At 38.7% G+C, this 24,328-nt stretch overlaps 1 protein-coding gene across 6 annotated transcripts in view; it reads left to right on the top strand.

Moving 5' to 3' along the window:
• Positions 1 to 22,919, top strand: part of Sgce (sarcoglycan epsilon) — a 71,269-nt gene extending 48,350 nt beyond the window's left edge. For 3 of the 6 annotated variants that reach the window (XM_052719199.1, XM_052719203.1, XM_052719205.1), the window contains 7 exons: positions 3,514 to 3,676; positions 6,241 to 6,452; positions 7,385 to 7,411; positions 8,090 to 8,278; positions 19,574 to 19,617; positions 20,485 to 20,519; positions 22,634 to 22,919. In XM_052719199.1, the coding sequence (XP_052575159.1) occupies positions 3,514 to 3,676; positions 6,241 to 6,452; positions 7,385 to 7,411; positions 8,090 to 8,278; positions 19,574 to 19,617; positions 20,485 to 20,519; positions 22,634 to 22,684 (721 nt within the window). In that variant the 3' untranslated portion in view covers positions 22,685 to 22,919. The remainder of the gene's footprint in view (positions 1 to 3,513; positions 3,677 to 6,240; positions 6,453 to 7,384; positions 7,412 to 8,089; positions 8,279 to 19,573; positions 19,618 to 20,484; positions 20,520 to 22,633) is intronic. The other 3 variants (XM_052719200.1, XM_052719204.1, XM_052719202.1) reach the window with 2 other exon arrangements.
• The last annotated feature ends 1,409 nt before the right edge of the window (positions 22,920 to 24,328 follow it).

The following is a 24,328-nucleotide window of genomic DNA, read 5'->3' as shown; positions in this document are numbered from 1 at the left end:
GTATGGGCAGGCTCTTGGGAATCCGGTGCCTGTGGTGTGGCACCTTGCGCAGCCTTGGTACAGTGGGAAGGGGCTTGGACCTGCCTAGGCTCAGTGTGCCGGGCTCTACTGACCCCCCATGGGAGATCTTGATTTGGGGCATGTAGGGATGTGGGGTGGCTTGGGAGGGAGGGCTGGGAGATGGGAGGAGGGAGGAGGTAGTATCTGTGAGTGGTATGTAGAGTGAGTAGAAAATTTCTTAATAAAGAAAAAAAAACTTTCAAAGTTAAAACAAAACAAAACAAAAACAAAAAAGATGATCCATATTGAGATTAGGAAGTTCCCTCCATTCTTTTATCATTCATGAATGTTTGATTTTGTTAAATGGTATTTCTTAGTCTATTAATAAGATGATTCCCTGTGCAATTCACTGATGTGATAAATTAATTTATTTTTAATTTATTTTCGTTGCTGGGATAAATTCTACATGGTCACCTTTTATAATCTTATTTGTACATTGTTAGATTCAATTTGCTGGGTTTTTTCTTTCTTTTTTTTTTTTCTTCATTTTGTTTGGGTTTTTTTTTTTTTTTTTTGGTTTTTCGAGACAGGGTTTCTCTGTGTAGCTTTGTGCCTTTCCTGGGACTCACTTGGTAGTCCAGGCTGGCCTCGAACTCACAGAGATCCGCCTGGCTCTGCCTCCCGAGTGCTGGGATTAAAGGCGTGCGCCACCACTGCCCGGCTTTTGTTTGGGTTTTTACATCTACTCTGAAACTCACTGTGTGGTGAGTGCGACTAGCCTCAGACTCCTGGTTCCCCTGCCTCTCCTTGCAAATGCTAGCTTATTGGCACCATCTAGAAAATGCTCTCTTGGCTTTCATATTCTGAATGACATTGCAGGAAACTAGCATTGTTCCCTTGAAAGTGTGGGGAAGTCTGACTGCAGTCTGTGAGTCTGCTGTCCCCACACTGAGGGCTGGTTACTGATCCCCCCACTTGTTCCCTTTCTCCTAGTTAGGTGAGACAGATCTCCCCATAATTATTCCTCTGCACAATCAAATTTTGCGTATGGAGATGATCGTGGTATCCCTTGATTTATTGTGCCGTGAACTCTCTTATAACATGTACTATTTATTTTTGATATTAACAACTTGTATACCCCCATTTGCCTGTTTGTCATTTTCTAAAAGAATTTCCTTTTCATTTCCTTGATTTTCCTCTTCAGTCTTGTTTCCAACTCATTCATTTCTTCTCTGATTTTTATTGTTGCTTTTTATTTGTGTACTTCAGGTTTAATTTGCCTACTTGTTTTGTTTTGCTTTTGTTTCCTAAAGTGGAAGTTTACGTGACTGATTTTAAATCTTTCTCTTTTCTAATATATGCATTCAGCTCTATACATTTCCCTCTAAGAACTGACTGCCTTGGCTATGGCCCCCAAAATTTGGAAAAATTATGGCATTCTTTATCGTTATCTCAAAACATTTTAAGATTGTTCTTTGAGGGTTTTTTTTTTTTTTTGGTTATTGTTTGTTTGTTTGTTTAACTCACATTATGTAGACCAGTGTTGCTGGGTCTGGTTCAGACTCTGTTCAGTTTTCTTCAAGCTGTGATGTTTGTACTGATACTGAGTAAAAGGAACTGCTGTAAGTTAAGAAGTAGTTAAGATGTGGGACTAGAGGAGGTTTCTCCAGCTTTGTGAATAGATCTCAGTTTTCAGTGAGCCTGTGCCTTGGAGCTGAGAGCATCGTGGAGTTGAGTGGTTGCTACAGCAGGTGGAGTTGAGTTTTCCCCTCTCGGGTCTGCTGGGCTCCTCCATTAATCCCAGCGGTTGAGGCTCTGCACTGTTCCTCCTGAAGGCAGACCTTTTTAAGAACGGAATTGTTCCTTGCCCTCTTTTTTGCCAACAGCACAAACACATTGTGTTTCCCGAAGACGTGGACCCAGGTCTGCTCGTGAGAGCGCACATAAATGTGGGGTCCTTGATGGCCAGACTGCCCTGGAGTTTGTGACTCTCAGGTTTCTCTACACTGACCCTCCAGCAGCTCTATAACTGCAGCTAAGGTTTCCTCTTCCACCACCTCACGGGCCCCTCGGGCTTGCAAACTTCTTTTCCAGGAGGTTTTGAGTCTCTGTATCATCTGTTGGCCTCTCCAAGTCCCGAAGCATCAGTTTTCTCTATGGCCCTGTTTATCTTGTGGGCCTAAAAATTGTTCTTTTTTTCAGTTTGTTTATTTTTTGGTTTTTTTATGGTAGAGTATTGTGGTGATTGCCAATCTCCTCCTGTGCTAGCTAGATCCAAAACCAGAAGTCTTTTTTGATCAGTTTTGAGTTAACTTGGTTTTTATGGCATGAGACAGTGGTGGTAAGACTTAAAATTTTCTTCATTTTCATGTGGATACCTAATTGTTCTAAGACCATTTATTGTAAATATTATTCATCCTCCATCAGACTTTCTTGTAACAACAATCCATTTACTAAATATGAGAGTTGATTTCTAGATTTTTGGTTCTATTTTATTGATTTGTATGTCTAACTCCATGTCGTACACACTATCTCTTTATGTTGTAGCTTTGAGTACATTTGCAAACCTTCACTGTTCCTCTTCCAAATCTGTTTTGTTTACTCAAAATTTTCTTTTTTAGTTTTCTTGAACTTTATGAGTCTTGAGATCAGGTTTGTTGTTGTTGTTGTTGTTGTTGTTTTCCCAAAGACAGTTGGAGCCTTGGTAGCCTTATCAGATTTTATAAATAGCTAATTCTTACCTTTTAAGAAAAGAAATTATAGTCCTTTAGCGAATCTTTTCTGTTTTCTCCTTTTCTTTGGAAAGTTTATAAGATCCCTATCTGAGACTGTCCCTGTCACAGCTGCCACTGTGTCTGTTTTATTGTGAAATCTGTTTCTCCATTCGGTGGACTTTTTTCCTCATAATTCTAAGGGCATTCTTCAAGAAAACATGTTTGCCTCCTTTGGTGCCCAAACAACAGTTTTCTCTTAGGTGAACTTCTTAGCAGAGGGGACTGTGTGCTCAAAACACTGACAGAAATGTCCAGTTGAATAATGAAGTCGAAAGAGAGCGTGGCTGCTCACAGGGGTAATGTCATAATTGCATTATGATGAAATCAAATGAAGAGCCATTACTTACAACTATTATTTTAGTGATAGGGTTATGTTCTTAACAAATTTTTCTGTAAGTAGTCGACCAAATATAATAATCAGGGTATATAGCACGTAGCTGGTTTGAATGCAATACAAAGGATGAAATATAACTTCTAGACATTCACATAGGATGGAAAGAGTCCTGGGTACACCTAAGCACTCGGTAAATATTGATTGAATAAAGGAATGGACAGCAGGAGGCCCTCCATGAACCACTGCTTTGAAAGCCTAACTCCCACCTCAGAGATGGTTCTGGTTAATCCCTCAATTCAAAAGGATAAGTCTTGTTTTCAGGGGTAAATTGTTTTTTGGGTTTTTTTTTTTTTCAGTGTTTTCAATTTTCTTAAAGGATAACTTGAGAGTTTCACATTTTTGCAGCGTTTATGTCATGGTTGGTGCCGATGTTGCATTTTCTTCTTGTTTACGAGAAGTTGAAAATCCACAGAATCAGTTGAGATGCAGTCAAGAAATGGAGCCTGTGATTACGTGCGATAAAAAGTTTCGAACTCAGTTTTACATTGACTGGTGCAAAATTTCACTGGTGAGTTTTTTATTTCTTTTTTTAAATTTTGATTTTGCAAATGTAATTAGGAGTCATGTGTCTGGACATAACATCTGACTAGAACCTGAACTGCTGTTGGGACTAAATCCTCGGTTTTCTTTGTCAACTGTGTGGACTTGCTTGTTTTTAAGGATTTGGTAAATTAGATGATGGTACATCCACTTAAGAAAGAGTCCCACCACCTTTGTACTCTACACTTGATTAGTCGCTGAGGCTGAATTAGCTCATGGGTGGTCCAGATGAAACTCTTGGACAAGCAGGAGGCTGTGAACTCAGCATACACTAGGAAGCCAGTGTGGGGTGAGTGGAATGCGCTGCCCCCGGCTCACTTTGAGGGAAAGGACTACAGTAAAAGAGTGAGTGCGGATGAAGCTGTGTTCTGCTGTGACCCAGTGTTCTACAAATTCAGATGACAGAGCTCAGCAGACAAGGAGTGTTTCTGAGGGAAGACAGTATTTTGCCCACAGCCTTAAAAATAAATGTATCAACATTCGAAGTTTGTTTGTTTGTTTTTAAAAAAAAACTACCTTAAATTTTTTTTATTGATTAAATTTGTTCTATGACAGTTGCAAACACGTTTTGAATTTGAATGCTAAAAAATGTAAGTGGTTTGACACGCTTATGTGTAAGAGATGTATAATATTGCTGTTTATCTACAGTGCTTGTCTTCTTTGTATCTCTATGCAATATTTTGAACTTATTGAGATTCTTTAATTCTCTGTGACCTTTAATTCTTTGGTGACCTTTAGGTTTAACTTCTGTCACTTTTTATGATTGATGGCGAGTGATTTCGATCTAAGTTTAAAACTGACGTCTGAACAAAGCTGCTGACATATAAACACAACTGTCACCTCGTGTCTTAGAGAGGTGACCGCAGGCGGCCTTCCAGGGCCCGGCGCCGGCCAGAGAACACATTACTCACGTTGCTGCGCTGCTCAGCATTCCCTGTGGCTTTTTGCCCTGTGTGCTTTTTCTCCTGTCTTTTGTATCTTGGAAAAATTATACCCTTTCTTTGCCTTCCTAAATCACATAAAATTACTTTTCTTTTAAACTGTGGTTTATGTACAATCTTGGGTAAATATTAGCACTGCAGAGCGCAATAATTCAGTCATGGTGCTAATCATCTGAGGCTGTGAGGGAGCAGCTGGGACCATGACTTCCACACACTGCCCTCTCACCAACCAGGAGACAGCAGACCCTGCCAGCCACATTCTCTTCGGGGCTCTGCTGTTACACGTGAATTTATGTTTAGCAGCACTGTCTAACTTCCAGAAGTTAAAAATTATTTCCGTTTTGAAAGTTTTGAGGGCAAGGCTTTTATAACTGAAAAGTTTGGGAACTTTCATTTTAATTTTACATGTATATATTTATTTCTATGCCGTGTCATTCCACAAAAATATTTTGTAAAAATTCTAGTATTTAAGGAGGCTCAAATGAAGGAGTTATTGGGCTGGGTGTGGTGGTGCATGCCTGTCATCCCAGCACTCGGTGAGTTTGAGGCCAGCCTGTTCTATATATGAGTTCTAGGCCAGCTGAAACTACATTCTGCCTAAAAATAAAATAGAATAAAGATAAACATAAATAACACAGTCTTACAACAAACATAAAAAATATTTTTAAATGATAAAAGCAGGACCTAATTTTTTAAAAAAAAAAAAAGTATAAGGTTATGTTGGACAACCAGTTTCCTAATAGCAAGAATAAAAAGCCAGGAAATTGAGTTATTTAGTTATTGTTTGGAAGAAGACTGTGCGCCGATTCCTCTGCAGGTACTAAAGGCTTGGCTGGCGTGGCAGAAAACCAAGCTCAGTTTTCCAGCAGAGGATGCTGAATAAAGCCGAAAATAATTCTCCCAACATTTTTTTTTTTAATCACCAAATGAAACAGATTTCACGTGGCTACCTTTTTAATGCCCTTCAATAAAAACCTCAGTAGAATTAAATGTAGCACAATGAAGGCAGATCAGTAAATAACAAGATGAGCGACCATGCCACCCAGTGCATGCACGCTGTGATCTGGAATAGAATGTAGTAGTGCTGCACCGTTGGAGGGGGCTGTCTTCTGCTCTTTTTACTCAAATTAATGTCAGCCAAATAGAAGAAAGATCGAGTAGTGCATCGGAAATTGTCTTTTCTTTTTCCTATTCCAGTAACCTTACAAACCATCCCTGTGTACTGGTTTATCAGCCAGTTTGTTAACATTTGCACTAGAAGCTGGTCACAAGAAACATACTTTTAGTGGTCTTAAGGACTTCCGCTTTGCAACAAACAAGCAGATACATGCACACACATCTCATGCCTGCAGATGTGTATGTGTTTATGTTGCAAGAAGGCTAGAAAAATAGGCTACGATAAAGCCTTTTCTGCCTTCATTCGTACTTTCCCTAGCACCGATAGAGAACAGCAAACCAGGATGGTAAAGTAATTGGAAAACTAATTGGCTTTTGAAGGTAATTTGTCAAAGACTGTTTTGGTGTGTCTGGATCTTAAAGTCTCCTGTTTGTAGCTATTAATTTGATGTGTACTTATTTTCTTTTGCATCAGGTTGATAAAACAAAGCAAGTGTCCACCTATCAGGAAGTGGTTCGTGGTGAGGGGATCTTGCCTGATGGTGGGGAGTACAAGCCCCCTTCTGACTCTTTGAAAAGCAGAGACTATTACACGGATTTCCTCGTCACACTGGCCGTACCCTCGGCAGTAGCATTAGTGCTCTTCCTAATACTCGCTTATATCATGTGCTGCCGACGGGAAGGAGTGTGAGTACTTTCAAACACTAGTAACGACCTGACAAGCCTGTTCAGACAACGACATAGACGATCCCATTAAAAGCAGAGTTGCATCTAGTTCATAAAACACACTGGAAATGAAGTGAAGTTGAGTTCAAGTCAAACAGCAGTACTTTTTCCCTTTAAAATGAATTCAAGTAGTTGTGAGTCTAGCAAACCAAATTAGGGGCCAAAATGACTTTATTCAGAAATGATTAAGGCTATATATAAATTCATGATGGAAAAACAGTACCAAGAATAATTGAGACTAGACACCGTGGTTATGCGAGCCATCTTGTGTGAGCAGAGACAGGAGTCTATTGACATGGTAATTGCATTTAAATAAATAAATTGTCTTAGTCAGTGTGATGAAAAGTGATGGTCAGAATTCTTCTTGAAGTCATTCTGCTGTCAAACAGGGTGACACAATCTAAATGTTTAAAATATATTAAAAAAAATAACCCAGGAGTAAATTAATGAAAATAAGGTATCATTTGAGTAATGAGTCTTCCCTTCATGAATAGTTAGTACTTTCAGGACATCTATGTCAATTAAGATAATCTCCTGAGATTACTTGGAAGTCAGGGTAACAAAGCAAAGGCTCAAAAACTCATAAAGCAGCAAGTAACAAATTCTCCATTCTTCATCTAGCCTGATTTCATTATGTCATAGAGTTTATTTCAATCAAGAGCTTGACTCTTAATCTCCATTTTTTCCATTTTCTGTGTGTTTCTCATCAGTATTCCATCGCTGTCTGTGTACTCATTCTAGCAATATTGTAAACCCGCTGGCAAATGCTGCCTGGCTGCATTTGAGTCACAGCATCAGCATCTCCCCATCACACAAGGTCCCATGAGCATATAGTCTTAATGTTCCAAATATCAATGCTATTATTTAATTCATAAATTTTGTTTTGTTTCTAGGGAAAAGAGAAACATGCAAACCCCAGAGTAAGTGTCTTCTTTCCTGTTATTTTCTTTCTCATTGTTTCCGTCACTTCTTGGTTTCCCATCATGCTCCGTACATGTGTCTCACGCTTTGTTTTCATTCACCGTCATTCATAGTTGACTTCACAAACGTGAAAGCTGCTTTCTAAATAGAGAAGTTTAGGATGGGCAGACACTAAAAATAAAAAGGGCTCAAAACCTAAGGTAACCTAGATAAAAATTAAACCTAAACTATTTCAGATTCAGAATATTAACATGTCATTGATATCATGTGATTTCCCAATTTGCATTTCTATAAACCAGAGGACAGATGACAAGGCCTTTCATACACGTTTTCCTGAGTCTACAGTAATAACCTTCCATAAAATGAAACTCCTGTGAGTATTTATAAATACTGCCCCCACCAGAAGCAATAATATAAAAGCTATCATGATTTTATCTTAATCATAGAAAATAAATAGGTAACTAGTTTATGAATTGGGCTTTAATATTAACATAGTAGCTGAGTTTAACTTGAGACTTACATAAAGGTGTGTAAGATGTATGTTTTTCTGAGCTAGTTTGTAGAACACCTCCAAAGCAATAATGTCTTCTTTTTAAAGAAAGTGTCTTTTTCAAACTGATACTCATTAGACTAATACATCATTTTAAATGTGTTGTTTTATTTCTTCTTTTATGTAGCATCCAACTTGTCCATCACAGTTCTATTCAGAAATCTACCAAGGAGCTTCGCGACATGTCCAAAAACAGAGAGATTGCATGGCCCCTGTCTACACTGCCCGTGTTTCACCCTGTGACTGGGGAAATCATACCTCCCTTGCACACAGACAACTACGACAGCACCAACATGCCCTTGATGCAGACACAGCAGTAAGTATCCATGTGGAGGTACAGTTGCCAACATGCATGGATATTTTACTAGGATCTGTCAAACCATAGCGTTCAGTTGTTACTGGTTTGGTTTGTTTATTATTGGAGGACATCATACCAAAATATCATGACTTGTCCTGACATAAATGTAAGAGAATCATTTTCCAGATGTTTTTCATTGGTAATAAAAATGTATCAACATTAATATGTGAGAAATTGACACTAATAATAATCCATATGTTGTCCTAAGATGAACTCATTGTTAAAAGACAGGTATAGACTAAAGCCTGACCATCACATTGTTCCTAAGAGGCAATGGGTTTGATTTTTCTTTTAACTACCACAGAACTATAATCAAAACTTTTTTTCTGTATAAAAGATGTGTGTGTGTGTGTGTGTGTGTGTGTGTGTGTGTGTGTGTGTGTGTCTGTTTGTACATCAAAACAAGCAGCTCTGATTTGGGCTTTGAACATAATATTATTAGTATTAGTATTAGTATTAGTATTAGTATTAGTATTATTAGTATTATTATTAAGGAAGGCTTTCATGTAGCCCAGGCTGGGCTTGAACTTCTGATTCTGCTTTGGCTTCCTGAGTGCTGGAAGTACAGGCATGTGTCACCATGTCCAGGTGAACATACACTCAGTTAGAGCAAATCTCTCATACTTCAAAGACAATGGTCAGGAAGCCATGAGGGGCCTTAAAGAATAGGTGTGGGGAAGGAAGGTGAGGGATTAGAAGTTAGATTTTGATAGATGAAGTGGTAGGCGCATCTGTCATTTATTCACTTAGAGTATAGCTCTCTTTTTTCCTTGCTTACCTTATAGTAGAATGGGTTAAATTGAGATGCCCCAAGAACTAGGAGCCACAGTTGTATTTTTGTGTTCGTTCCTATTTTTAAAGTGAATGGTATGTATATGCAGAAAAATCTCTCTGTCCTTCTGTCCCTTACTCCTTCACACACACACACACACACACACACACACACACACACACACACACACACACACACACATACACACACACAGATGTAAAAGTAAAATCTGTTTAAAACTTTACCTGAGAATTATACTAGACACAAATATTTTTTTCCATTGAAAGTGCTTATTTTATCATAATGTAAAATGTATGTGCTAAATAAGATCAAACAATAATCCCATGGAACAGTGTAAACAGCCTGGCTCCATGCATTTACCCAAAACACTTTGAGAATCTAATGCAATTGTAAATATTTTCTTAAATTTCTATCTACTTAGGGTTGGTTGTATAAGCTAAGGCTGTGTGTGTGTGTGTGTGTGTGTGTGACTAATTCAAGTCCTTCAGTGGTGGTTAAACTTTGCATACATTTGAATTCACGATTTTAGAAATAATTATTATACTAGTGATGTGCATATATAAGTTTCACAATATTTAATGTAAAGAATGTATGTACATTCATGTTCTCTTTATAAAGGTTAGTGGCCTATTGTTATAGGCTTATCTAAGACCCCATTTCCTAGAATTAGGGACTGATAGAAAAATCAGTAGTTTTAAGAATATTGTAATAATTTACAGCTTATCCATCTATTTAATTTTTAGATGAAAATTGAGAATAATCTTATTCATTCTCAGAATCATGTTTGGTACTTAAGTACTGTTTCTTACATTGTGTAGAGGGTTCATAGTTCTCAAAACATGAAGTTATTACATATCCTTGAAAACCAGATTCTTGTTTGTTTTTGCATTTATTATTTTGGGAAGGGCTGCATGCCATAGTGCTCGTGGGGTGGTTAGGGGCAACTTCGAGGGGTTGAGTCTCTCTTTCCGCTGTGTGGGTCCTAGGGGTCTATCACAGGTCATTAGCCTTTGTAGCAAGTACCTTTGTCTGCTGGGCTGTCTCACTGGATACTTCTTGAACCTGTGGGGAACGGTCAGAGTGGCTAACTCTCCAGAGAGCACAGGTCTGGGAGTGTTTCTGGTAATGGCGTCACAATATGGAATACTTTAGACTACAACAGGAATTACTTGCTGTGGTGAGTTTGAGAGCTTGGGTATACATCATGCAGTTAGCCTAGTGTCAGTGACGTGTCAGTGAGAAGGGAGAGACTGCTGCACTTTTAAAGATACCCCTTCCAGTCATGTATGTTGAGAATAACAAATATTTCCTGGAAAAATGGTGACTTTCCTGTGCCAGAATTTTACGCTGTTGCTACTGATATATAAATCCCTTTTATATATCAGTATATAAAAATTTCTGTCTAGTTTATAAGTGTCTGCTTCTCTCAGGCCTTTCCAGAGCCTGTCAAGACTACCATTATGCTGATCTGCTCTTTGCAAATACAATAGGTTATTACACTGAACTTGCAGCAATTTCAACATATATGTGTTTTGAAGTCCAGAAACCCTTTGTATTCTTCCTATTTCTGCTAATGGAAAAGCTCCATTAACTAGCACTTCTATATAAATAGGGTCCATAGATAATTGATGATGTTCACAGTGATTGTTCTGAGGCACTGTGGGATCATCAAGTGCGCCTGACTCATCAGAGGAAAATTAAATTACATTCGGTGTCGCTTCGGTGTTGAGTGTATATTATCTGTCTTTTATTCTTGGAAATGGATAATATGTTCACGGTCTCTATGGTAACTCACTATAAGCCAGAATATGTGATTAACCTCATTTTCTAACTATGCCTGATAATAGGGAATTTATTGTGTTAGATTCATCAACACTTTTTTTATTACAAAAATTCAACTTTTACACTTTAACTGAAAATCATTGCTTTTTTAAAAAAGCTTTATTTTGGTATCAAATAGACACATAAATATTTTGGTCCTCTGGATGGAGCTGAGTTTTGAAGGTGAAAATGAAGCATTTATTGAGGCGTATGGTCCTCCTAGCCAGGTGTGGGCTTGGACGCTGCTGCTTCTTCGTGTTGCTCGTTAGCCTTTTGTGAAAGGGCTAAAATTTCAGCTTCACACATCCGAGCATACTAAACTTACCATTGGTAAAGAATTTGATCGGCTATAGGATTTCATGTTTATTCCTCGGATTTGATAGCAGAAATAGTCAGGCAAAGTGATATGGCTTAAACACTATATGAACTTAGAAGTAAGACTTGGAAACATTCGAAGCTTTCCTTCAAGGCTGCACAGAAATTAATTTGGTATTTTAGACAAGTCAATCCAGTTGAGAGGTATAGAGCACTCACAACAGCTGTGTAACTAAAGGCTGCCACTGTTATCACTTACATAGAAATATTTTCTTTTTTTGGCACAATACTTCACAGGGCTCCAGACTAACATCATAAATTATCCAGTAAAAAAATAAATAAATAAGCATGATCATTTGTGTGTGACAAATTTAAGACACCAACAACAGACAAGGATAAATGAGGTCAGTGTGGAGATTAGTTACCAATTCTGATGTCTGCTTTGGATAGAGAGTGTGTGGTCATTGCCCTCAAAGGTATTTCTGAGCCATTACAGGCACAGGGATATTAAAAGAGGAAGAAAAGCAGTAAGAGGGATATTAAAAGCAGAAGAAAAGCACATGCTTAGAAAAAGGGGTGCATTTAGTACACGGTTCCTTTTACTTTTCAAATTGCAGACAATATGACCAGGTGATACAATTTCCACGTGATGTAGATAGAGATGGAAGGTCAGTTTAATTTGATCTTTTCTAATGTGTTTACTCATGCTTTATATGAGTCTGGAATGATCTTGGAGGTACAAGGAAGTTGCAAAGATAATGGAGAGTCTACCATGACTTCCAGTCACTTTCTTTCATTAACATCTCGTGGTACTGTGTGCGCCCACGGCCACGGTGAGGTTCTTAACAATGGTGCTTTGCTGTTGCCTAGACTGTAGACATTTGTTAGATTTCACTAGTTTTCCAGTCATGTCCTTTTTGTCTTCCAACATTTTCTTAAGGGCACAGTCGTCACCGTTTTTACTTAGTGCCCTCTGCTCTGGGCAGTCTCTTAGACCTGTCTGATTGCCTTGATAGTGTGGACAAGCACTAGCTAAGTGAGGCTTACTAATCCTTCCTTTGTTGTCTGTGTCTCTCAATGCATACATTTCTATTGATGCCCTCCCCCCACCGCCATTGGCAGTTTCCTTAATACAATCGATTTCTAGAAATCAAATTTTAAAATAATTCTTATGTGTGAATTGCCTTGACCCAAAGAATCATTGAAATTGAGGCGATGTGTTTAACTAGAGACTTAACCAAAACTTTAGAAGATACTCTGTATAGCTGCAAGATTAAGTTCTGAGTCATAGAATTTTATGTCCTTAACTTGAAGGCAATCTAACACCATCTCCAAACCATGGTGCTCAGAATCTCTTGGAGCTTTTCCAATGTGGAGCTCAGCCCTGAGTCAGGGCTTTGGAGGCTGGTAGACGTACACATCATAAGAGCCGGACCATCGCTGAGAATCCCCATTTCACAGCTTAGAGAATTGCAAAGCCTCTTGGGTCATCCTAACGGGGTGCAGTTAGAGTGTAGGTGGTACATACACTCTTCCACCCAAACTTTTTTCTAAGTTCCCCCAAAGGGCATGTTTGGAAGTATGAAACAGGACTGGATTTTATCTATAAAGTTTGGGTTGCAGTTAAACATTTGGACTTTTCATCAAATTCTTCAACTGCTTGAAGGAAATGCTGTGGGGAAGTGAGCAATTAGTACTGACTTGAAAACAGTGGCCAAATGGGAGAGAAAAATGCTGAATCTTGAAGAACTAAAAATAAATAAAGGAATGAAAATACTTTAGGGGCTGTAGTCAATATATGGTTTTATGCCTTGAGAAGCACATTGACTGGAAGATCCCAAATACTGAATTTTCTAGAGAAACATTGATGTATTTTGAAGTGTCTAGGAGCTATGTTACCCTTCAGGGGGATGATCTCCTTCCTTATTCTTTTTGTAACAAGCTCTATAGCCCCTGACCTTTTCTAGGTGAAGCATTTTCCCAGAGGGCCCTTATGTAATGGAGAACATGAGAAAATGCCCCATACACTTTCCTGTGACATTTTTAACTGCCTATGCAAAAATTGTCCTTATCCATTGAACTAAACCTAACATCTAATCCAGGATAATTGAGTGCCCCTTAAACAGGAGGTAGGCGCTACTCAAATCTTTTTTGCAAATCAACAACTCTAAGAGTGCAATTAAGTCTTATAATTAAAGCTAGTAAACTAATTTTAGCTTTTATTTGAGTGTTTTCCATTTGTCTTCTCTTCAGCGGTAATGAAAACCAACTTTTCAAGGTAAAATTCCACATATAAAAATTAAGTTTTAATGAAAGTTAACTGTCAGTTGAAACTGACTGTTCCCATAGACCAAGACCACGGTGTTCCTATTGACAAGAACCATCAGCTGCCGAGGATATTGCAGAGCCATTTATTTACAAAATTTTTAATTCTGTAAGTATACACTGTAAGTGATGGGCTCATTGTTGCTTGGTGGATTTAGGTCCTATTGGTTTCTCTTGCATTACGTTAAAGCTATAAAGAGTTTGCTTCTGGACTTAAACAAGCAAAAGGGAAAAACTGAAAAAAATCGGATGAAGGAGTCTTCCTCCTTTATATATCATATAGAATATAGAGTTGATTTTAATTAAAATGAAGGTTTTTACATTTAAAACTACAACAGTGTTTCTAGGTTTGGTGTGTCCTTCCCTTCTGTCCTCTTCAAACTTCCTGATTTCTCAGTAAAAAGAGTTGTAGGTCCATCATTTCAAAGGGGAAAATGAAGTTTTTTTCTGAAATAATAGGCAAATTTCCCAAATAATATAACTACTGCTTCTTGCTAAGTATTATTTTAAAAGACATCTGCACACTGAATGCCATTTTCTTTCCATTCTGGCGTAGATTCTCTGCTCTTATGTAAGTCACTTTGTTTTTTGAATCTTCAAGCAAGTAACAACATAATCGGTTGGTAATCATCCACCTTACTCATAGAATGACTCTACAGGATAGCCAACAATGTAAATTACCTTGCAACCATTGTACAAATAATGAATAATTGTCTTCTTTCCAAAATCGCTTATTTACTAATTTGCAAATTATTACCTTTGCTTTCCTAAAGAATGAAGCTTGTGCAATGACTAATTTGCACAATTTTCTATTTAGACGCAGGTAATTAATGGCAATAAAATTGGGAAATAATTAATGCTAATAATTTAGAGAATTACAGTTTTTCTTAGCTTTCTATATAATGCTACAGTTTACATATTATAACCTTTCCATAAGTCCATTAAAAACTTAATTACTCTAAATACTCTTATGACTTTACAAAGGCCCTTTCTTTGAAGGATTATAGGTTCTCTGTTTGAAGTCAGCCCCACTCTCCTGTCTAATTGCTTTTAGTGGTCTGTTTTCTGCAAAGATGGACATGTTCCCACATCCCACACTGCTCTGTCTTCATCACAGCTCCAGTAGAGTCAGTTGTAGGCATATTATTCAGTATTCCTGCTGCAGCGCTTTTGTGAGCGCCCTCCTACTCTAGGTGACCTCATAGAGACCAGGTAGGCCAGACTTTGCTGTGTATCCCAGGCTGGCCTCTAATCCAAGATCCCGCCCCCCACACCTCAGTTTCCTCCATGTTCACACACAGGTAAGAATGCTCACAGTAGCTCAACTTTGTTGTTGTTATTTAACCTCTTTGCACACAAGAGGTTTTTTTATATGTCATCTAAAGTTTCATTTGCAGGTTCAGGAGACCACGTAAATCATTCAGTCAGATGCAATGTTGGTTGTTTGAAACCCCCAGACTAATTCAACTATAAAATGGCTCTTTCATGTACCTTTTCCAAATTTCCTATAAGTGTATATGTTCTTTAACCAACAATTTCTCATCAGCCACCCAAGACCATTGTAATTGTAAGTTTGGAAGTATAGCCGAATAAAATACTCAGGAAAAACAGGCACTGATTGTCTTTGACCACTGGTTTTTAAACAATATTCCATCGAAGAATGTGCTGAGAGGCCCAACAAGGGTGTGGAGTTACAAGTGGTCTTCTCCAAATACTGATTTTGAATTTAGGGTATCCTTCATCCACAGCTTATGGGAAATTACTGTCTTTGACTGTGTGTGTCAGAACACTGAGACCCTGGGTTTTCCCCTCTTTCCTCTGTGATTTTTGTCAAAGTCTGTTGGTTTAATTTGTTGTTAGACTAGGTGTGCCTGGAGCTAATGGAGAATGAGGAAGTGTATACAGAATGTAGGGGAAGTGTAGTGCAGTTTCAAATGTAGAACAGACCCATGTCAGTTACGCCTGAGGATCTGCAATGAAGCTCATCCACGCTTATCCCAAGGGCCCATGTAATTGCATTTTGACTTGTGTAATAAAGGTCTTGGCTTTTCCATTGTTAAATGCACAGCTCATCTCTTCGTGGTTTCTAAATCAATTTTTCTACCTTTGTGACCAAAACCAATATAAATGCACTGTATGAACTTCTGAACAAACAAACCCCCCCCCAAAAAAATTCCCTAAACTCTATGAGCGTAAGTATAGCTAAAACCTAATAGCAAAAGAGGATGTAATCATTGGGGTAAATTATCAAATAGTTTCCTTAACTTGAGTGAGAGTGGATTTTGTTATTTCCTTAGCAATGCATTTTTAAGTGGGACCAGATTTTTTTTAATCACTAAAAGGCATTTAGAAGAGATTAGGAGTTTAGGCTAGGCATACTTCTTTAATCCCAGCACTCAACTGATGCAGGCGGGTGTCTGTGAGTAGGAGGCTAGCCTGATCTACAAAGCAAGTAAGAACCTGTTCAAAAAACAAACAAACAAAATGTTGGAAGCTTTAAACAGTACTCACCTAGCAGGTGCTGTGTTCACTTCCATCATTATGTATGTTTTTCTTCTTTACTGTGTGTTTGTGTGTGCGCGCGCGCGCGCATGTATGTTCAGGCTCAAAGTTGACATAGGACAATTTTTTTTTTGAGACAGGGTTTCTCTATGCAGCCATGGCTGTTGTGTGGAGCTCACTCTGTAGACCAGGCTGACTTCAAACTCACAGAGATCTGCCTGCCTCCGCCTCCCAAGTGCTGGGATTAAAGGCGTGTGCAACTACCATCTGGCTGGGACATCTTTTTTTTTTTTTTGACTCTTCCCACTTTTTAATTTTGACATCATGATAGTTCCATAAATTTAAAGTGGAAGATAGCTGTTCAATAAAAGCCATTTCATATATATATAATATACAGAAGTTATTTTAAAAGTCTGTCATACAACAGATTCATTTGGTACTACCAAAAATTCGCGATACAAATAAGTGACTACAAAGGAAATCATCACTAAACCAAGACAGACAGGAACTACACTTTTCCTTTCAGGAGAAAAAAAAATCCAAATAATTTCTACCATGTTAGAGGAACCAAGTTCATCTGTCAGTGTGCATTATCGTAGTCCCTTAAAGCAGGGACCCCTCAGAACCTTTAAATTTAAAAACGTTCAGGCATAATTCTGTTTGTACGTTCAGGAACAATCATATTCTGATTACATATAATTCTTTCATCGTGCAAAAGAGCCTCAGTTAATTGTTTTCTAAGGTCTAAAGTCAAATGAACTAATATTAACAATTTCCTGACCAAGCTGACAGAGGTACAGAGAGACCAGGTTGCTTAGCTGTCCTTCCTGCCGTGGTATGGCTACTTCATCTATTCCTTCATGTTTAGAACTAGCAGGTGTCCAAGTGAGACTTCATTATTGCAGCCAATGACAGACTATGTGAGAGAAGAGATTAAAGGCGTGTGCAACTACCATCTGGCTGGGACATCTTTTTTTAATTGCTATCAACCTTAGGTTGAGGCAGGATGTTCCTTGGAACTTGGTGCTTATTGTTGGGTAGGCTCTGGATCATGGCTGGCCAATTTGCTTCACGCATTCCTGGTCTCCAGCCCCTGCCTCCAGGTCCTGGATTCTAGGAGGACTGACATACTCATCCAGCAATTTATATGGGATTCTGGGGATCCAAACTCTGGTCCTTGTGCTTTTGTGGCAAATACTTGACCCACTAAGCCATTCTCCAGCACCTTTATTTGGAACATAAGACATACCTGGCAGGAATGATTCAGATCAGTGGTTTTCAAACTCTTAGTTACTAGACACATTTTAGGGCTGCATGTGAGGTAAAGGATGCAAAGCAGGCAGGCTCCCTGCTTCCTTTGTTCACTTTTGGTATATCAGAGTTCTGTGTGTGATTTCAGCACTGCTAAAGAGAAACAAAAAGCTTGGACAGTCCTTACCACATTGACTCTGGGCTTTATTCCACCTACAACCTAGATTGTATATTTTCATGAACTAATAACAGTATGAAAATTTGACATAGAATTTATACATCTACACATTAATAAATATGTGCATATTACCTGAGTCTTTGTAAGTATCTCACTTCTGCATATATTCATTCAAAAGTTTGCGTGTTTCTTTCCTCTTAGAGTTATTAACAAAATAGGATGGTTCTTACTAATAAGGCAATTTGGGGCAGCAAAATAGCTTATGTGGGGAATTATAGTGGCGGTCAGCACATGTTTGAATGCACACTAAATGGCCTAACTATCATCGAATTTAGGGGTGCCTAGAGAGTGAAAACGTGTAGAAGAGGTCCTTTTTATTTTTACTTTCTGCATGTATCTGTGTGTGGTGCATGTATATGCATGTTCACATATGTGGGTGCATGAAGAATGCATGTGTGCACATGGAGACTCAAGGTTGATATCAGGAATCTTCCTTAAGAACTTCCATCTTTTCCACTGAGGCAGAGTCTCTCAGTTGAAACTAGGACCTGCTGATCCCTAGACTAATAACCTCCCTCCTCACCAGGGGTAACCCCTTGTCTCTGTCTCCCTAGTGTTGGAATTATGAGCAAGCTGACACCCACCTGACATTTATGGGGAGGCTGGGAATCTGAATTCTGATCCTTATGCTTGTCCAGCAAGTGATTACTGAGCTATCTCCCAGATCCCAAAGAGGTGGTTCCTAAGATGTTATTTTTTAAATTAAAATAATACTTCAACATTTAATGCATTCATATGGAATCTTTTACTCATAAGAGTAATATGTATCTGCTCTGTACAATATATATATATATTAAAATGAGCCAATGAGAGATGATTCATGGCTAAAGTACCTGCTGCCTAGCATAAGTGACCTGAATTCAATCCTTATGACCCATATGATGGAAGGAGAAACTGACATCTGCAAGTTGACTTCTGACCACACCCGTGCCATGGCACTACTGCAGGGACACAAATACGCTCAGACACACTTTTTGTAAGTAACGTATATCTGCTGTAATGAACTTAGAGTTGGGTTTGCAATGACAAATGTGGGCTCATTGAGTATTTTTCAAACAGGTTTTGTTTCAAACAGATGAGGTTCTCGTGTAGGGACAGGTTTATCCATCTTTTCTTTCTTTTTTTTTTTTTGTGGAGGAACAGATAGTTTTCTGACTGCCTAAGACATACTAAAGAAACCAGAAATTTAATATGCTGATAGATATAAGGAAATATTGAGGTGTTTGTTACAGATTCGTGTCTTGTGAGATCGTCTGACTGCAGTGAACGTAGTAGATTATGCTACTGAAGGGAGGAAGACTAGGAACATGAAACACATCAGACCTGTCAGACACTCCAAAGGAGAAGTGAAGGTAGAGGAGAAGGAAACAGATTAACCAAGACTGAGAAATATCCTGAGATCCCAACTGACGGACTTTGGGAATGGAAGGAAAGAGAAAGGCCCAGGGTGACTCCTGCATTCCCACTGGTCCAGTTGGGAAAATGGACTTTCTTGGGCTGAAGATAAAAAAAACACATGTTTGGGATAATGAATAAAGATGGTGATATGCTTTAAAAGCTGTTCCAGTGTGCCGGTGGTGATGATGATGATATGTGTACATACATATACACATTTATGTATGCATAGATACATACCCATTCTATGATCTAGACCTAGTTTGAAACTGTACAGAACACTAATTCAGTTGCTGGAATCACTGTTTTTAGCTATGTGACTTTGGGACTCTAAGGCTATTTCCTTATGTAACAAGATGAAAAAAGAAAAACCTTATGTCTTAGAGTTGTGAGGGAGGTTAGTACAGTGTGGTGAGCATTTCATGAGCATTATTAGGGACTGCTATTTATCTTCCTTGGACTTCAGTCTCCTCATGTCTGAGCTCCTGAGAGGGAGGCTGAGAACATCATCTGGGTCCTGTCTCTCCATGCAGGTTTCCATCTCAGTGTGACTTTGTTCTCTCTTTACAAGTGTAAAAACACACTTTTACTCAATAGTGTTAATCATTTCCAGGAACTTGCCACACCAGACTCAGATTCCTCAACAGCAGACTACAGGTGAGTACTAAAACGCTAATTTGATGATTATGAATGAAGCTAATATATTAAAAGATAATCATAGTACTATATAATTGATGACACTTTTATCTTCATCAAGGAAGGAAAAACAGTTGTATCATTCCCTAATTAGACTTAGAACCTCAGAATAATAGCTTAGATTATTGCATAAATTGTCATCAGAATGACAAAGGGTAAGTGGTCTCAAAGCAGTAGCATCCATGGAGGTCCCGTCTAATTAAGGAAGACTGAATTCAACTCCCCTTCCACGGGGGTGGGGGGTGCTCCCTATTCTTCTCCTTGAAATAAAAGGTTTTTAGGTTGGATGGATCCAGGATTTGTCTCAGTAAGTGAGCAGGTTGAAACTGACTCTCACAAAGGGAAGCCATTGTGACTAATCACTGAGCCTTCAGGGCGATCAATGAGAAATGGTTGGCCTGGCTTTAGAGCCGCTTTAAAAGGCCATTCGAACATGACCAGTGACGACAAGATGGTGGACAATTCTCCCTGGGGCTGTTATGTTTCCCCAAAACTTGCTTTCTTTAAGTTTGTTTCTTTCAAGTGCCCCTCAGAACTTTCCACAGCCAATTATTTCATTCATCCCTCACTTATTCACAATTGTCTCCTAATTAGTGGATGATTCCTAGTTCTAATTGCCAGGCAACCAGTAATGCTTTTGTTCCTCCTTTGGAAAAGCAAGAGAAGGTCTAAAAATGTAAGTTGAGTGTGGAATTCTAAGTATGAATAGTGGCTTTGTGGTAGGAAAGCCATTAAGTGAGTCTCCAAAAAATGTCAGCCACATGTAGAAATGTGTTGGATATTTTCATTCAGAATTATCTTCTCTATTACTGCTTTCGGGAATTTAAGGAGATTTTCGTTTGACAACTTTTCAAAGATTTGAGGCAAGTATAATAAAGTTTTTTTAATCAGATTTTAATTATAAGATGATGTTTATCAGAATTGTTCCTACAGTTTTGATTGCTTGTTTTAATTAAATGCTAATGTGATTCAAGCAGACCGTTCAATATATTGATGGGTGGTGCTGCTCTGTAAACATTGAAAAGATTGATGAAGAAACAAACTTAGCTATAAATATGTGTTGCTGAAAGAGGAAAATTTTCGAATTCTTTCGCTCTCCTAATTCCATGCCTATCTTTTTAAAGAGGAAAAACCTGAGAGGGACAGGACAGGTGCAGAAGTGATTCAGCATCTTCTTCTCTAACCTCCACGGCCGCCTCTCCTGAGGTGTCTGGTGTCTGGTTCTTGCTTATTTGAGGCGTCTAATGAGTAGAAGTCAGATCATCTCTAGGAAACTTGTAAATATTTTTGGAGACTTGTAAAAATCTAGATTTTTTTTTTATCTATGTGCCTAGTAGGAGAGAGAATAGACATCTTGAGTAGGTGCTCTTGGGGATGGTGTTAGTAGATGATGGCATTTGTTTGATATATTGGGGTGCTGCTTTCCCTGTCCCTGATGGAAGGAGCATTTAGAGCTGAGTATATGTGGTAAGAAAAGGCTTCCCCTTGGATGACTTTGGCTGCTCAACCTCATTTTCAAATTTGTGTTTCTGAAAAGGTTTTGGGGAGCAGGCATTTTTGTTGAGAAAGATTTCGTCCTTCTCCTTAGGACTGACCTTCCCCCCGTCTTGTTTTCTTGTGTTTTCTGCACTTTGGCTCATGTTACTGACTAAAGGGCACTGTCTTATCTTGTGTGCTCTGTTATTGTCTCCTCAGTGAGCCAGAGGGTTGGAGAGTCAAGGGAGAGAGACCACCCTAGCATTTTGTATAGCTCTGAGAGACTGCTGTTTCTGCCTCTCATACATTTAAAACTAAGTGGAGCTAGGCCTTGTGGGTAGGGAGCTAAGGGACAGTTAGATCCTTTATTCTCATTTTATTCATAAAAATACATAAAAATGTTTTTCTCGGCTTCCAATTTATTCTGTCCCATCTGCAAATGCATAGGTATCAGACCGATTGTGTATTTTCATGAGTACAGTTGAGCTGTTGTGTTCCCTCACCCTGCTTATCCTAGCACCATGTGGAGGGGCTAATCTGTGCGTGATTATTATGAAACAGTGCCAGGTTTTTTCTTTATGAAAGGGAGGCACTCCGGTCATGTCCTGGAGAGCAGGTAATTTTATCTGTAGTTGCCTGTATGGACTTCATCAGCTGAAAGGAGATTAGCAGCTTGTTTCACGCAGTTAGTTGTTTCTTTTTAAATTCTCATCCGAAGTTTAGCAAGTGACCTGGCTGCTGAGGCTGCGTTGCTGGGCTCGAGTACTAGCTGTGATAATAGAGCCGTTAAGGGCAGACAATAGCACTGCCTTTGGACTAGGGCCAAGACAGGAGGCTTGGTGTTCTTTCAGACGCTCTCATTTTCTCTGCCCTTCCAGTCCATGTGGTATTTTTTAAGCCACCATTAAAAGGTACAGTCCTACATTCCGCAGTCAACCCCATTCTGCTTGTTTATTGTGGGAGAAATTTTCAAGCTATAACTTTTGAGAAAATAAAACACTGCAGCCTGGTTCAGGAAAAGGGATGCTAATTCAGAATTAATCCCTTCCTTTCTTTCTCCCTTCCTCCCTCACCTCCTTTAAAACCAAACAGAGAAAAATAAGGTAATATAATTATTTTAAATTGATAGAAAAATTCTCCCTGCAGTCTAGGTTTTCATATATGTATGTATGGTATATGTATGTGTGTGTCCTGTATACAACATGAAAGTAGAAGTCTGTTGGGGACAAGGAAAGGGATAAGTGATGTGATGAGAACCTGAAGGAAGAAAGGAGAATATGAAAAACGGTGACAAAGAGTCAAATATGAGCAATATACAAGATACACATGTGAGGAGGTATAACAAAACTCACCGTGTTTTACATTAACTAGAAAGTTTAGTCATAATACAAACATTGTACACATTTTAAAGGAGAGGCTTTCTTGTAATAATTTCCTGTGTTCCAAATCTAGATGGACCATGTTCTGCATACTCACGCTCATATTGTCATCTTGGTTACAGGTAAATGGTATCCCTGAAGAAAGAAAACTGACCGAAGCGATGAGTTTATAATCAGCAACAGCACAGTGTGTCTCATTGTCTTTCTCTCCAATAATGCATGAGCTTTTCTGACAGCAGTTATGCATGTTGACTGTATTAAGTATATACCAAATACTACAACCTATGTTTCATTTACTAATGTATTTTTTTTGTACTTAAGGCATTTTTGAAAATTTATAAGACATCAATGACTTTATATTTGTTACAATAAAAAGTGATCTTTAAAATAAATATTAATGAAGCCTAATGTGCAGTAAAATTTTCTTCAGAAATGTATTTGATTGCCTCCTGTGTAGTAGAAATCTATTCGTTGCTAGGAGCAGGGTTATTCAATGAGATTTTTATTAAGTGCTTCTTATGAATTTATAAATTGTGTTCCAAGTGAGCAAGCCATTTAAATAATGCTTCAACTCCCGTGGACCGTAGAGCCTGTGGCTTCATATTGTGTTTCATAGAGTACTTTAGAGCAAGTATGGTGTTTTGGGATGTGGATTAGAACATGCCCATTTTATGTAGGGCGGCCCAGGGTGTATACTTGGCTTTCTAATTGGATGTTTGCAAGCCAGGGCTGTTCCACACAGAGAGAACAATTGCTAATAGGACTGTAAATTAACCCCGCAGTGTCCACTATGGGAAATTTCATGTTCCAGGCTTGGCACTTTCCTCATCCAATTTTATTCTGTTTCATGACTCCAACGCTGTTGGGTTATCATGGATATCAGCTACGGGCCTTTTCAAATAATGTATTCTTACAGAAGAAATTTAACATTAGTAACTGAACTAAGTCCTAGTAAAGATAAGGTAAGTTCATATAAGATTTTCCAAATAATCCTTTTTTACTTTGGACCGTTAATTTTCAGATCTTGCATCTTTGGGTGTTAAGACAATTGCTGTGGTGTTTAGGGTTAGCTGTTTAGTTGACATGTATTGTTTTATCTGGCAACCAGATTGAATTTCCTTTGGAAAAAATATACCTGTTCATTTGGGGAAACACTTCTCCTACATGATAAATATCCCACATTGACTCTGCCTTGTTTCCAGGGATTAGCTGGGAATGAACATTTGATCTGACTGAGTCATTGTGTTTTGTTCCCCTGAATCCATGAGCTGGTCATGTGACACAAGTCAGTCAGAGCCCTCTCAGATTTTGAGAAGACCTATCATTTTAAGGTGACTAAGCTGGGAAGCCAGGAGCCAAGGACCAATATGGCTGTAGTCACAGAAGCTACTACAGCTTTTCCTAGGGATAGACTAGCTGTAAAACATTTTGTTTCTCTATTCTGGGCCAGTTTCTGGTTACCTGGTAAATAGTCAGATGTCACCTAAATGATATCTAAATAACCATTGCAAAATCCAAAGCACTCCCTTCTTTTTTTTTTTTTTTTTTTTGGTTTTTCGAGACAGGGTTTCTCTGTGTAGCTTTGAGCGCCTTTCCTGGAACTCGCTTTGGAGACCAGGCTGGCCTCGAACTCACAGAGATCCGCCTGGCTCTGCCTCCCGAGTGCTGGGATTAAAGGCGTGCGCCACCACCGCCCGGCTAGCACTCCCTTCTTTAAGGTGTATGACAAATTATCTTCCATGTAGAGGGAATGCTCCAGCATGTCATTGAATCACCTCCCTGCTCTCCTCAGTTCTTTCTAGGACTTAGTACATGGG

The sequence above is a fragment of the Peromyscus californicus genome, unplaced genomic scaffold (assembly GCF_007827085.1).
Source record: "Peromyscus californicus insignis strain IS unplaced genomic scaffold, ASM782708v3 Scaffold_6__1_contigs__length_162567912, whole genome shotgun sequence".
NCBI classification, from domain to species: domain Eukaryota; kingdom Metazoa; phylum Chordata; class Mammalia; order Rodentia; family Cricetidae; genus Peromyscus; species Peromyscus californicus.
This window is presented reverse-complemented; position numbering and strand designations above follow the sequence as displayed.